The sequence below is a fragment of the Pantherophis guttatus genome, chromosome 7, assembly GCF_059756535.1.
Source record: "Pantherophis guttatus breed Tessera chromosome 7, ASM5975653v1, whole genome shotgun sequence".
NCBI classification, from domain to species: domain Eukaryota; kingdom Metazoa; phylum Chordata; class Lepidosauria; order Squamata; family Colubridae; genus Pantherophis; species Pantherophis guttatus.
Genome location: NC_142069.1, coordinates 54402282 through 54418723, shown reverse-complemented (window position 1 = coordinate 54418723; position 16442 = coordinate 54402282). Strand labels below are relative to the sequence as shown.

The window sequence follows — 16442 nt, the reverse complement described above, 5'->3', positions numbered from 1 at the left end:
TTCTATACTTTTGCATCTGTAGTAAAATGAATGTTTGAAAGATAAATTTCAGTGAATGGAATATGTCAATGGAACACAGAGTTCTTAAGGACCGTTTAATTTTACTCTCCATTACCAGGACAACATATACACCCTGAGATTTCTTATTAAATTTTTTAAAAAGCACATTCTACAATTGAACTTGTATGTTCCTATAACACCTATAGCTCTATAGTAGAAAGAAATGGCAAATACTGTAGAAAAAAACATACCTTAGAATTAAATGTAACATACTTTGGTCTGCATGCCTCCGTGCCAAAACTAAAATTGGAAAAGGTAGCATCTGTTGCATTTCTGTCCAGAAAAGGACAAGAAAGCTGAAATTTCTTGTATATGACCTACAATAAAGGATCAAAGTTGAAAGATTCAGCAAATAGTTTTAAATTTAAATTTAAAAGTTAAATCACTTAGACCAAATTGAAACATTAAGTCCAACTTACCACTATGAGAAAAAATATCATGCATGTCAGAGAAAATCCACTAGTATAGCCAAGATAGCCTGATGGAAATTCAAAGGACAACATATTCAGTAATTTATTATTACTTTCATTTGTGTACTTAATGGCTCATTATTCCATCCCTTATATGCATTTGACATTGTTCACCTTTTTAAATTATCATATAAATATAATGAAACTTATAGGCAGTGATTCTTAATTGTGCTAGTAATATTCAATATTTTTACTTATCTATCTATCTATCTATCTATCTATCTATCTATCTATCTATCTATCTATCTATCTTCTAAATAGCCCATCTCCCTCAGAGATTTACAGATTTATTGATTAAAAATTCTCTATAAATAGAAATATATTTTTATATAATATAGTTTTATAGGTTTAGCACCAGGGGTGAAATGCTCCCGGATCGGACCGGATCAGCTGATCCAGTAGCAATGATGGCCGGTAGTTCGGAGAACCGGTAGCAATGGCAGCTGGAGGCTCCTCCCACCCGCCCAGAAGTTATTACTTCCTGGTTTTTTGAGCCTCTGCGCATGCGCTCGGGCCAAGAGAGGTGGTGGTGGAGGCACTGCATGTGCAGCCCCAGGACATCTGCCCTCTCTCCAGGAGCGCCACTGCCGTCCCAAAGCTTGCCTTAGCCTCTGCAGCCCACTGGCCCCTCTTGCCCTTCTCTTTCTGGGTGCAGCATTTCTGCTTGTTGGGCCACTTCCCCACAGTGCTTCTGCTAGTGCCACCACGCAAGCCTCCCATGAAGAAAAAGAGGGGAAAAGCAAAGTGGCTGGCTGCAGAGCTGCCAGCTTCAGGAAGTGGCCCAACAGGCAGAAGCGACATGCCCAGAAAGAGACTCCAGCCTTGCCCCATCCACTGACTACCTGCTCGCCCTTCGCTTTGGGTCAGGGGCTGGGGCCTAGAGACGCGCCATTCACCGAAACCCCGGAGCTGCCGCTTGCCTCAACCGGGTTGGGGAATGCACCATTTCCTGACTCTAGCCTTGCCGTGGAGCCGCCGCCCACTCGCCCTTCGCCACGCGGCGTGTCCTACTCCTTGCCTTTCTCTTGTGGCTGGCTGCCAGGGAAGGCAAGGGCCCGAAAGTTACCGGAGCTGCTCTCCTTCTTGAATGTGCCACCATCATCACTGCCCTGGTCCATGCGCCGGCTGCGCAAGCGCACACCATTTATTTCATTCATTCATCAGTGGCAGGTTGGGTGTGCGCTTGCGCAGCTGGCGCATGGACCAGGGCGGCTTTATTTGAAGCGAGCTATGTTATTTACTGTTCTCAGGGTATGCAGAATTTTTTGGGGACATAAGCAATCTCAGAAATAGAAAAATGAAACAAAGACATTATTTAGTGTCTTAAACAACCAAATATATTCAACCTGTACCCAACTGTACTTTCAAGTCTCCATTCCTAGGAGGAATGGATGGAAAGACATGTTTAAGATTAAGTTTCAACAATCTTTTAGTCTAAAAAAGGTAATTTATTCTTACCCAAATTTTTCAGAAGGCATAGAGGAAGAATTATTAAAAAGGTCACAGCTACGACCAGAACTCGCCCATCCACATACCAGGCTCTATAAAACATTTTTGAAAACAAAAGATAACTTTTACTGAACTCCTATTTGTTTAAAGTAGTTAAATTTAAAATCAGGGATGGAAATCTGCAAAATTTGGCTTAATTTTAATCCTTATCCCAATCCCCATGTGTAAAATTTCAATTTATATCTATGATAAAAGCTATCTAGTTTCTCTACTTCAGCTTACTATTTGAGATAGGGAGAAAAGGGATCCTGAAAGAGAAGACTGGAAGTGCTAGAGACAGAAAGTATCCCAACCCACTCTGGTCTCTAGACTCACCCACTGCTTGCTTCAGCCAGATCATTCCAAATAATTACCTGCAATGAAACTTGTAGTTTCTCTGTATATGATGCTCATAAAGTGCCTCAATTACATCTGAATGTTCTGGCCAAGAACCCAATGATTACCATAATTGTCCATGTCAGTAAGGCACATCATTGCATTTAACTGCAAAATCTTTGGTTTTTTGTTCACAGTGGGCATTTTTTCCATACTTTCTTCTGGATTGGCCTTCTGGATATCTTGGAACTATTATTTTCCAGGAGTTACAAATATGCTGGAAATTCTTAAGAGGTTATAGTTTCAAACAATTCCAGAGATTCCATATTGGGAAAGACGGAAATGATAACTTTTTCACTTCTTTTAAATCATTCCATTAAAAAGTAGGAAAGTAGCACCATATACATGTCCCTTAGCAAACATTTAAAGTTACACAGTAAGCACCCCCTAGAGTTTATGAACAAGTCCTGAAATTACGAATGTTGCAGCACTGCAGTAGTTGTTCGCCCTTGCGAAGGGCCGCAGAGTTTCTGCAACATTCACCCTGCCTATTCTCCCCCCCCACCCCCGGATCTTCAGAGGCACTCAACCTGTGAAGAGTCAACTACCTTGCGAAGAGCTCCCCTCTGTCATAGTTTCTTTGCCTGTTTCGTTGCTTCAGGCTTTCGGTACATTTACAAAGAACAGAGGACTAATATACGCGATCTCACGTGAGATCATTAACACGAAATCTCATGCTACTGATCTCGCATTTTAGGCCTCTATTCTCTGCAAATTGAGGCCTTCACTTTTGCAAACTGAGGGAAGGCTTCAGTCCTTCAGGCATTCCTTCCATTTGCCGTTTCCTTGCTGAAGCCTGCAGGGAGATTCTGTCCCTATAGGCTTCAGCAGCTCTTTGCAAAAAGCCTGTATTGGCAGCAGCGGAGCTTTGGAGAGGTAGGTGCATCCCTCTGAAGCTCTGTTCCTACCAACAAAGGCTTTTTGCAAAGGGCTACCAAAGCCTACAGCCTACAGCAATGATGGCTAACCTTTTTGCCATCGCATGCCAGGAGGGAGGGGGCAGGGGGGTCACGCACGCACGTGCCCACGTGCATGCGCACGCAACCCCACCCACCCCCAATCCTGGCACATGATGGCCTGGTAGGCCCATTTTTCTTTCTTACCTGGTTCCAGATCCTCTCTATGCATCTGGGAAGGGCGAAAACAGCCTTTCCCACTTCCTTGGAAGCCCTACGTAGGCTGAAAGGGCTCATTTCCCAACTCTCAGTGGGACAGGAAGTGACATTTTTTGCTATCCCCAGCCTCCAGAACCTCTCTAGGAGTCTCTAGGAGCCTCTCTAGGAGTCTCTGGAGGCTGGGGACAAGAAAAAAGTCACTTCCTGTCTCACCGGGAGTCAGGAAATGGGCCCTTTCAGCCTCCGTAGGGCCTCCAAGGGAATGGGAAGGGCTGTTTTCGTCCTTCCCAGATGCATAGAGAGGATCTGGAGCCAGGTAAGAAAGAAAAACGGGCCTTCCCCACCCACCCCCAGGCCCTCCAGAGGCAGGAAACAGCCTGTTTCCCTACTTCTGGTGGGCCCAGAAGGCCTGAAAATCAGCTGGCCGGCACGTGCATGCGCCCCAGAGCTGAGCTGGCATGCCCACTAATATGGCTCCGCGTGCCACCTGCGGCACGCGTGCCATAGGTTCGCCATCACAGGCCTACAGCAATCCTCAAGCAGTTTGGCAGCAAGAAAGGAGGGGAAGGGCACGCGTGGGCCTCCAACCTTGTTTTTGTTGCTGAAAGCTTCATCAAGTGGTTTGGCGGCGAGAAAAGAGGCCCGTAGGGGAAAGCACAGCCCTCTGCGCCTCGTTTTTCATTGCCAAAGGCTTCATCAAGCGCTTTGCCAATGAGAAAGGAGGGAGCAGACAAAGAAAGAGAGAAGCTGGAGAGGAGACAGATCTTCATAAGATAAGTGACCCAGTGCAGCAGGATGTGGGGGAGAAATTGTGGGGACACCAGAGGAGGGAGAATGAGATATCTCAGTGGGTCGGGGGAGGCCTTGGGTGGTCTGAAGCAGGTGGCCTATTCCATCACTAGGCCCCCCCCCATGGCCTTCCCCACCCCGAGACACCTCGTGTGCATTTAACAAACCACGCATTCGATTACTGAATGCGTGGTCGAAAGCAGGAAGTGACCATGTTCAAGTTACGCAATTCACTCCTACGAATCCTCGAGTTACGAATGGAATGGGCAGGCTCCATTACATTTGTAACTTGAGGACTGCCTGCATTTCCTCCTGGCATCGACCACTTTATATAAATCCTTCATCCAACCATCAAAATAATCAAATTAGAAAAAAACATAAATTCAACTTACACAAATGTGTCACCTTCTCCCATAAGGAACTTTATGGCAGCAGGCAGCTCATTTTTAACTATAAAGAGGTAGCTCAACATAGCTGGAGGAAAGCATGGTAAAAAGAAAACAAGAAATTGTGCTTTAAGCATACAGTAATGTACATTTCTGTATAATTTTCAAAGCAAGTCAAAAGAGAATATTTGGCAAAATTCCTAACATGGGTAGTAAGTGAAATGGGGTATGTGCTTTTTTTCTTACATGTGTAGAACTTGCACCAATAATAAAATAAACGAATAGAATAGAATAGAATAGAATAGAATAGAATAGAATAGAATAGAATTTTTTATTGGCCAAGTGTGATTGGACACACAAGGAATTTGTCTTGGTGCATATGCTCTCAGTGTACATAAAAGAAAAGATACATTTGACTTCTGGTTGGCTCCGCGAGCTTTGCTGTCACGCCTCTGTGGGTGTCCAATCCCCGGCACCGTAAAAGCTGCCAGAACAGCCGAAAAACAGCTGTCTGGCAGCTTGGAAACCTCTCCCCGGGCAAAGGGGAGAGAGGAGAGCCGACAGGTGGAGGTAGAGCCCCCCAAGTGCCCTAGGAGAAATCCTGGGGTGCGAAGGGTGAGAGCTCCCTAGAAGCCTGTCAATCTGCTCTGGACCTGGGACGACTCCGCTGATTACGGAGCTAGAAGCCGCGACCAATTTCTGCTGAATACAAATGAGGGATTTATATCTTGAATTGCTGCAGGCAGAACAAGCCAGGAAGTCAGACTGCAAGTATTTACACTTAACTCCAGTTTTTATAGCCTCCTTCGGAAGTAACAATTAAGCAATTAAGCAATTTGCAACAAAATGGCGATTGAGGCTTGAAGAGGCGTGGATAGTGAAAGTTACAGGGAAGTTTAGTTTCGCTGGCAGCCTCTTGCCTGATAAGAACTTTTGTACTGAGAGAAGGAGGACTTTAATACATTAATTTATGATTGGGGAAATCCTTTGACTTTGAGGAATTTTTCTTTTTGGCTTCTGACTAAAATATAAAGACTAATTTAAACTGAAATGGCCTCAAAATCTGTAAAGACTGTTCCTATTAAAGGAACTGGGAGCGCTGGAAGCTCCCCAGCTCACACTTCTAGATTGCAAGCCTCTGCCCCCCCAACAGGCCCACAGACTCTAACGTTTGAGATGATACAAGCAGCCCTACAAGCCACACAAGATAAAATTGCTATTGTGATTAATGTAAAAATTAATGAAACCAATGAAAAAATTAATGAAACCAATGAAAAAATACAGGCTGTTTCAGATGAAATCTCAATTCGGAATCAGGAAATTAGGGAAGATATATTACTGGCATTCAAATGTTTGGCAGGTGATATTGAAATGATGGATGATAAAGTTCAAGAAATTAAGCAATCCATGGAAATTTTGGACAATAAATTAGGAGAAACTCAGAACAGAATTGAAAGGGCTGAAGCTGATGTAACGATGATACAATACAGAGATATGGAATTTGCTTTAAGATTTAGAGGGGTGAAGGAGAATAAACAAGAGAATTTGAAAGAAATGATGTCAGAGGCATTAGCACAGCTGCTGGGGGAGACAAAAAATGAGCTGGGCTGGCAGATTGACAAGGCATATCGTGTTAACTCTTGGGTGGCCAGACAGAAACATTTACCAAGAGACATTGTAATATATTTTACCACAAGGAGACTACATAATGAAATTTTACAGGCTACTTTTAAAAACAAGCTTCAGGTTGAAGGCCAGGAGGTGATGACAATGAAAGAAATCCCCCCCAAGATCTTGAGAGCCAGAAGGGAGTATGCTTTTCTGGTGGATGAATTGAAAAAAACGCCAATTACAGTATAGATGGGAGGTGCCAGCCGGCCTAGTGGTGACTTATTCAGGAGAGAGATATTGGCTTAACACAATATGGAAAGCAAGAGATTTTTATACCAACATATTAAAGGCTGGGACACCCAAATCACCAGAAGGAAAAAGAAAGAAGGAAGTAATGGAAGGAGAGAGAGAAGAGCTACTGACAGTAGTTCAGGGGGGAGCTTCGACTGGTCAAGAAGAACCGTTACAAATCCAGATGGCTGTTCAAGATTTGGACTTAATTGACATATTAGAACAACCAAAGGATCAAAGACAAACCGGAGCAGCAACAGCTAAGCGCAAGGAAGAATTAAGACAGCAACAACTTCAGATGGCAACCCAAGAAACTACCAAAACAGAAGCTGTGGGGGGAACAAGACCTAAAGGTCAACTGAGGCAAGACCATCAGAAATTGCTCCAGATGCTTCAGAGGCCCAGAGATGGGAACTAGATTTTTGACCTGGAATGTCAATGGTTTGAATTCTCCACAGAAGAGAAGGAAAATATTTCACTATCTTAAACAATTTAAGAATGAAGTAATTTGTTTACAAGAGACTCATATCAGGATACAAGATCAAAAATATCTGATAAATTCAAGATTAGGTACACATTATGTAGCAGCAGCACCAGAGAAGAAAAACGGTATAGTTATATATTTGAAAAGAGACTTAATTGCTAAATTAGTTGAAGCGGATGATCAAGGAAGATTTTTAGCGATTGAACTTTTAATAAAAGGAGAAAAAATACTTGTAATTGGAGTTTATGCCCCGAACCAACAACAAGAAAAATTTTATAATTTACTACATTCAAAGTTGACACAATGGGGATATAAAACTTGCATCCTATTGGGGGACTGGAATGGTGTTTTGGACGTAAAGAAAGACAAGAAGGGACCCAAACAAAATGTTTTAACAAGAGCAAAACTGCCCAAACCATTTTGGGAGATGATGGACGACTGGGAGTTGAGGGATATTTGGCGTGAAAGAAACCCAGAAGAAAAAGATTTTACCTTTTTTTCGGATAGACACCAATCTTTTTCAAGGATCGATTTTATATTAATTACCAATGATCTCTTATCTAGGGTGAAGAATACGAAGATTTGCTCAAAAACATTGACAGACCATAGTCCAGTTTGGCTGGAATTGGAGTATGAAAAAGGGCCTAGGAGGTCCTGGAGGTTAAATGATAACTTGTTTAGGTATGAAGAAAATGTAAGAGTATAAAAAATTTATGAAAGAATTTTTTGCTATGAACATGCAAAAGGGTACATCTATGGAAATGGTATGGGATGCAAGTAAAGCATATATGCGAGGAATTTTGATATATTTGAACAATAAATATAAAAAGAAACAGGGGGAAAAAAGAAAAGAATTAGAAGATGAGATTAGTAAACAGGAATGGGCTTTAATAGCCAACCCAACAGATAAGAAAATTAAAGAGGCAATTAATTTATTGAAGGGTCAATTTAATATGTTAATAGCAGATCAAGTGGCAACTAATTTACAATATGCAAAACATAATACTTTTTGTAACGCTAATAAACCAGGCAGGTGGTTAGCATATTTGTTAAGGAAAAAGCAGAAATCAAGGACAATAGAGAAAATAAAATATAAGGGTAAAGAGGTTTATGAGCAAGAATTGATTAAAAAATCTTTTTAAGAGTTTTATTCAAGGCTGTATACTGGTGATAAAATTAAAGATATAGATATAGATAGATATCTGCAGAAAGAGAACATTTATCCAATTTCAAAAGAGCAGAGGGATAGTTTAAATCAATTGATAACCTCCGAGGAAATTTTGTTTGCAATTAAGCAGTTGAAAGTGGGTAAAGCTCCTGGAACGGATGGTTTGACAGCCATTTATTATAAAAGCTTACAGGAAGAAATGGTGGAACCATTGAAGGAATTATTTAATAATATACAACAGGGAGGAGGGGTACCTCCAACTTGGAAGACAGCATTTATTTCATTGATTCCAAAAGATGGGCAAGACAATACAGATCCTAAAAACTATAGGCCGATTTCACTTTTAAATACAGACTATAAGATTTTTGCTAAAATTTTAGCAAATAGATTAATGACAGTTATGCAGCAAATGATTCATCATGATCAAACTGGTTTTATAAATGGTAGACAAATGAAAAGCAATGTAAGACAAATTGTTAACTTATTAGAGTATTTGGGAAGGAACAACCAGGTCCCTGCAGTGCTAGTTTTTTTGGATGCTGAAAAAGCCTTTGATAGATTGAATTGGCAATTTTTATTAAAATTAATAGAAAGGATGCAACTTGGAGAACATTTTGTACAATCTATTAAGGCAATATATCAAAAACAAACAGCGCAAATAATAATTAATGGTGGTTTAACAGATATTTTTAATATAGAAAAAGGAACAAGGCAAAGTTTTCCCTTGTCTCCGTTATTGTTTATTTTGACGCTGGAAATTTTATTAAGTAAAATACGTGGGACGGATACAATAAAGGGAATTAAAATTAGACAGCATGAGTACAAGCTACGAGCATTTGCGGATGACCTGGTTGTTACCTTAGCCCAGATATAATCTGCTCATATGGATATGTATCCGGTTTTAAAATAAATACAGCTAAAACAAAGATAATAGCTAAAAATATGGTTAGAAGCCAGAAAGAAGAGATAGAAAGGTTAACAGGATTTGAAATAGTTAAGAAGGTTAAATATTTAGGGGTTTATATTTTGACTGCAAATATGAAATTGTATCAGTATAACTATGAACCGTTATGGCAAAAAATACAGAAAGAGATGGAAAATTGGAAAAAATTACAACTGTCTTTGCTGGGAAGGATAGTCGCTGTAAAAATGCATATTTTACCAAAAATTTTATTTGTTTTTCAAATGATACCTATACTTAAGAAAGATGAAAATTTGAAGGAATGGCAGAAGGGCATAAACAAGTTTGTGTGGGCAGGGAAGAAACCGCTAGTTAATCATAAGATAATGCAAGACACTCGAGAAAGAGGTGGTCTTAAAATGCCTAATTTAAGATTGTATTATGAAGCCACGGCGCTCTCAGCAATTACAGACTGGATAAATTTAACGGAGGAAAAGATATTGAATATTGAAGGATATGGTCTGGTCTACGGCTGGCATGCTTATTTATTGTATGATAAGAAAGTAGATAAGACTTTTAAAAGTCATATATTAAGAAATGTTCTATTGCGTGTCTGGAAAAAGTATAAATACAAATTAAATGATAAGTTACCAATATGGACAATACCCAGACACGCGATAGAGAACATAAATTTGGAGCAAAAGCAAGATAAGATTACATATAAGGAACTCCTTTATAAGGAAGGAGTCAGATTACAATTAAAATTTATGGAGCAATTAAGAGAAGAAGGAATTATTAGGACTTGGTTTCAGTATGGACAGCTGCAGGCCAGATGGAGAGAAGATCAAAAAACTGGTATTTTGCAACAGGATGAGAATTTGATAAAGCAAACAAGAGATAAAGGTCAAATGCATATAAAAAGGTTGTATAATGTATTAGTGGAAATAGATTCAGAAACAGAGCTAGTTAAGGATTGTAAGATAAAATGGGCACAGAATATAGGTGAACCAATAATGATGGAAACATGGGAAAAGATATGGGTTAGAAATGTAAGATTTACACAAGCTCAAAATTTAAGAGAGAACTTTTATAAAATGTTTTATAGATGGCATTTAGATCCCCAAAAACTAGCCTATATGTATCCAAATTTACAACCTAAGTGCTGGCGATGTGAGTGTGAAGATGCTACATATTTTCATATATGGTGGACATGTAAAAAAATTAAGGCTTTTTGGATAAAAATATGGTGGATTATTCAAAATATTTTAAGGAAAAAAATTAAATTTACACCACAGTTCTTTTTGCTGGGAATAGTTACGGATTGTATTGTAATAGAGACGAAATTGGTTTTGAATTTAATAACAGCTGCCAGGTTACTGGTGGCACACTACTGGAAGAAGGAAGATCCACCCACCATTGAGGAATGGACACTAAAAGTTGTGCATTTGGCTGAGATGGCAAAAATTTCATCATATCTTAAAGACCATTCAAATGAAAGATACATATCGGAATGGAGAAGATGGATTGACTATATACAAAAGAAGTATCCAAATAAGAAGATTCATATAGCTTATGAATGAAATATTTTTAAGTAGTTTATGTTTATAGTTTTTTGAGTTATAAGGAGTTAAAGATCTAGGGAAAATATGAATGCAATAATTTGTTAGCATATTTTAGTTTTACGTTTGTGAATGTCTATACCCTGTGCTTGTTCTGGGAAGTCTAGGGAGGGGAGGGGGGGAGGGGGGAAGGGGGGGGAGAAAATGTTTGTATTTCTTATAAAACTTTTCAATAAAAAAAAAGATACATTTGTCAAGAATCATAACGTACAACACTTAATGATAGTCATAGGGTACAAATAAGCAATCAGGAAACAATCAATATCAATATAAATCGTAAGGATACAAGCAACAAAGTTAGTCATACAGTCATAACTGGAAGGAGATGGGTGATGGGAACGATGAGAAGGTTAATAGTAGTGCAGATTTAGTAAATAGTTTGACAGTGTTGAGGGAATTATTTGTTTAGCAGAGTGATGGCGTTCGGGGAAAAACTGTTCTTGTGTCGAGTTGTTTTGGTGTGCAGTGCTCTATAGTGTCGTTTTGAGGGTAGGAATTGAAACAGTTTATGTCCAGGATGTGAGGTGTCTGTAAATATTTTCACAGCCCTCTTTTTGACTTGTGCAGTATACAGGTCCTCAATGGAAGGCAGGTTGGTAGCAATTGGGGTTTGTTTTTTTTGCTATGTTCTAATTATCCTCTGAAGTCTGTGTCTGTCTTGTTGGGTTGCAGAACCAACCCAGACAGTTATAGAGGTGCAGATAATAGAGTCAATAAATAAAATAATAATAATAATAATGAAATGAAATAAAATAAAATAAAATGAAATAAAATGGTAGAAAGGGAAAATCAAATGAAAACAAATATTTTTGTTTCACAGTAGTATATCCCAATAGTACATCTACAGTTAATTACCCGCAGAAAAATATATAATATTAAAGCCATTTCAAACTATAATTTAATATCATAGTTTCACCAGTTGTTTTAAAATCAGCTATTAATCAATAGCTAAAGCAACTTATGGCTTAGTGTGCCTGCAAATGTTTCTGCTCCACATGTAGTTTGCTTTAAGTAAAATTAGAAAATAAAAAAAACTATCCTTTCTTCCTATGGACTTTCCCATTGACTGCTGGGAATAGTACATTTTAGTCATATTCACTTCTGCCCTGATCCCATATGCATTTTTATGTGTATGTGCGAGAAAAGGAATGGTATACATGTGGATGATAGTAAATGGGTACATATGTGAATAGGTATGACTCATTGGCTCCTTCTGCAGTTCTCCAAATGATTCAAAGCAGCCAGTGCAGCTTCCCAGTATGAAATGCTTAAGTAGACCTACTGAATGAATTATTTATTTTTCCTGCTTCTTTAGACTTTATTTACCTCCAGTGTTCTGAAGAGACGTAGATCCAAAAACAATAATCTTTCCTGGAGTGCCAAAAACTTGTTCTCCGAGTTTTTCATAAACCATGCAGCCTAGTTAAACCAAGGTGAAGAGAGATGGCAATTAATCACAACAAGGAACAGTATCTCTAATCATTTACTGTACATTTGTTGCATACCTATGTATATCATATTCTATTTTTTTATCTTTTAACTGACAAATGAGATGTAAAGCATAAGAAGCAGAAAGCACCTCTGCATCATAGCATTTGTTCTCTCCAGTTCTTTGCAAAAAAAAGTCTAAAGCTATTATCTTCACTTCTCATAACCTTGAAAAGTAGAGAACACTTGTGAACCAATATTGCTGCCCACTTTCCTTCCGGCTGAACAGTAGGAGAGTGAAAATAATGTTGTTAAATTGGTGTCTTTGTCCAACTCTCTGATCATGAACTAACAAAAGTTCTTTTACCCTTAGTCAAAATTAAAATAAAATAAATTGCAAGGGAATATTTGTGGTGGTGGTTTACAATAAATATTGTGAGGTTGTAGTGATGGGAATGTCAGTGTTCCAAGTACCATATTTTTCGGACTATAGGACGCACTTTTTTATCTCCCAAAACTGGGTAAAAATGTCTGTGCATCTTATAGACCGAATATTGCCAAAGCCCCGCCCACTTGCTAGCCATTTTTTTGCCTCAACACGCCCCATTTTCGGGCCTTTTTTCGGCCCATTTTCGGGGCTTTTTTCAGCCCATTTTCACGGCTTTTTTGGGCCCTTTTCAAGGCTTTTTTTGGCCCATTTTCACGGCTTTTTTGGCCCATTTTTATTTATTTATTTAATTTATTTATTTATTGGTTCGATTTATATGCCGCCCTTCTCCGGAGACTCAGGGTGGCTTACAATGCGTTAAGCAATAGCCTTCATACTTTTTGTATATACCTGCTTAGTAGGGCTTTCAGCCCCCCGAAGCAGTGCTCTTTTATATACAAAGTCAGCTTACTGCCCCCACAATCTGGGTCCTTATTTTACCTACCTTGGAAGGATGGAAGGCTGAGTCAACCTTGAGCCTGGTGAGATTTGAACTCGCAGTAATTGCAGGCAGCTGGCAGCTAAGTGCTACTTAATAGCTGTGCCACCAAGGCTCCTTATTCCTTCCAGTTGAAAATTTTTGAGGTTTTTGGCCCATTTTCAAGGCTTTTTTGGCCACTTTTTAAAGAAAAAAAATGGCCTAAAAAAAGCCTCAAAAACAAGCTGAAGAAAGCCGAAAAAACAAGCCAAAAAAAGCCTCAAATACGGGCTGAAGAAAGCCTAAAAAATGGGCCGAAAAAAGGCGAACAAATGGGACGAAAAAGCCTCAAAAACAGGCCAAAATAAGCCTCAAAGACGGGCCAAAAAAAGCTTCAAAGACGGGCCAAAAAAAGCCTAAAAATGGTCAAAAAAAAAGCCTAAAAAATGGTCCAAAAAGGCTGGAAAAGGCCCAGAAAAAGGCCTGAAAATGAGGTGTGCGGAGACCAAAAACTTTTTTTTGTTGATTTCCTCTTCTAAATTTAGGTGCGTCTTATAGTCAGATGCGTCTTATAGTCTGAAAAATATGGTAATGCACCCATAGATAGCAGAACTCTGAGGCAGGTAGATTCCTCAAAGAATAATTTATTGGATATATCATATTGGCACAACTGGTGAAAACCGACTCTGAAAGTTCCCGTGGTTTTCACCCAGTTTATTTTCCCTTCACTTTTAAAACATATATTTTCATATACTCTTTAACCTCATTATCTTATTAAGATCATATTTGAACTATGGCATTATATACTTTTTTAGTTTTATAAAGCAAAACTAAACAATGGCTCTATATTTTTCTAGGTTTAACAAAGCATATTTAATTTTTTTTAGAATTAATAAAGCAAAACAAAATAGGGTGGAAGATTTAGGCTTTTATATACCATATTCATTATCTATATGTTATTCCTTGGAAGTGAAATAATATAAAGTTTTATAAAATACCTGTTTCCTTTGCACAAGCTAACAAGAGATTTATTGAATAGATGGAGAGCAGTGTCACTGAAATCAAAAGCAACCTATAAGAAAAAACAAGAAAAATACTTTTTAGCACTATAATATAAAACTTGAGTAAGCATGGATGTATAGCAGTAATATGAATATAACTTTAATTTAAACCATGAGGGCCTCCCTTAGGTTAACATAATTACTTGGGGCAGGTTGGCTGCCTTCTCAATAACACAGTGACAAATGACAAATCATATATTAAAATAATTGCTCTGAATGAAATTTGTCATTTGGTCCTAAGGAATTTTGGACCAAGCATTTTGAGGACACTGGAGCTCACACACTTCTGAGTGTAGCAACTTTAAATTTAGCTATTAATACTAAACAAGTAATTTGTTTTGCGAATTCTAGATATTTGGCTTAAATTCTTTGCACTGAAATACTCAGAAAATCAATTTTAAGAATACTTGCTGAAGAACTTTTCCATTAGAATTATCTCAATCTTACTTCATGTTTATCTAGAATTTGTGCCAAAATTATAATAGGTATTTAATCATAATTCTATTTCTGCAGGAGTAATGTGCTCTTAGCAAAACATGAATTACAATTGAATTGTACACACTAATTCTCAGTACAGACACTCCATAGGTTAAGATCAAGTTCTGTTGCCCTCTATCTATAACTCTTTACGATGACAAAAAAAGTAAAGCACTGAAGCTGTGCAATGTTTTCATGAGTTACTGAAAACAGGCTGTACACTATTTAAAAGCAAACATTCTACTTTGTGACACTTATGAAAGCACTGCACAGCTTCAGTGGTTCATCCACCATTTTGAGTTGGATCATGTTGCCAATCAGCGGTCCACCATTTTAAGTACCATAACAAGGCAGCCATCTGGTATTTTGTAACAGGCAGCCCTGTTCATAACTAGGGGTTGTCTTCAGGTTGGATGTTCTTAGCCCAGGGCTGTCTGTGCATTCAAAAGGTCTTACTCTAAATATGTGGGCAGAGTTGTAAAATTAGAGGTTTTATGGTTTCAAATTGTCAGTATAAATCTGATTTGCAGATTCAGTTTATTGGGATAATGTAAGAGCAAGAGCACTGAGTAATAGAAGTCAGGATTGTGAAATTCATATGAGGATTACAAGGGGAGCTTTGTGAAATTCTGCTGCTGAGAAACACCCTCAGGGAAATTGCCACCTCTGTGGCTTCTCATCATCGTTTGCACACTATATAGATGTAATGGAATGAGAAAGGAGAGGAAGAGATACTGCCTAGAACACAAACAGACAAAAGAGGCAACAGTTCCCAGTGACTTAATGTTCAGAGTAAGAAATTTAAGGAAGATCTGCCCTAATGAAGCAAGTGATGTGTATGAAGTTTGTGCCTTTAGATTTGCAAGATTCTGTTAACATAACCTTACAATAAAATAGAATTAGTTCAATGTTTCCTGCCTGGTTTACCTGACAGCAGATTGGTTTGTGTGACAAAAATTAACATTACGGAGAGTGGCTTAGGTGGAGCAAGACCATAAATATTATAATAACCAGACATTTTGGACCACGGAGAATAGGCATAAATCCCATTCTAGAACGGGGCATTTTAGGGTCATTTATTTAAAAGATGCTATTTTAAGAGTCCAAATAACATCTGTGAGATTACTATTTGCTAAAACTATTTCATTTCCAAATCTAAATTTAGAAAAATTTAGTCTTAAATTTTTGACAACCATCTTATTTAGGATTATTCAAAAATGAAATGTACTTTAATAAATATAATTCACCTTATCATACCCATTAAAAACAGTTGGAAAGAAGCTTAATGGTATGGTTGGCCATTACTAGATCAAAGTAACAACTGAAAATTGGCAATTCAAACTTGAAAACAAGAATAACAAAGAAAGACCTATGCCTCATAGATCCTACATAGATTAAATTACCTGACTAAATCTGGAGTGATTTAGTATAGAATGTCACAAATGTCTTTTGGTTTAATTCAGCTTCATATTACCAGTATTTTTCTGTAAAATATTGATACCAGAGACCAACGATTTCTGGATTAGGAAGTATCCAATATCATGCCCACAACAACTATGGACAAGATATTCTGTCATTTAGTATCATAGAATAGAATAGAATAGAATAGAATAGAATAGAATAGAATAGAATAGAATAGAATAGAATAGAATAGAATAGAATAGAATAGAATAGAATTTTTTATTGGCCAAGTGAGATTGGACACTCAAGGAATTTGTCTTGGTGTATATGCTCTCAGTGTACATAAAAGAAAAGATACGTTCATCAAGAATCATAAGGTACAACACTTAATG

The 16442-nt window shown here is 38.2% G+C and overlaps 1 protein-coding gene across 1 annotated transcript in view; it reads right to left on the bottom strand.

The window, feature by feature from the left end:
- SLC38A1 (solute carrier family 38 member 1) overlaps positions 1-16442 on the bottom strand; it is a 100854-nt gene that overhangs the window by 33274 nt on the left and 51138 nt on the right. The window contains 6 exon segments of the mRNA XM_060690221.2: positions 252-377; positions 480-538; positions 1989-2071; positions 4711-4792; positions 12105-12197; positions 14110-14183. Of these exon segments, the coding sequence (XP_060546204.2) occupies positions 252-377; positions 480-538; positions 1989-2071; positions 4711-4792; positions 12105-12197; positions 14110-14183 (517 nt within the window).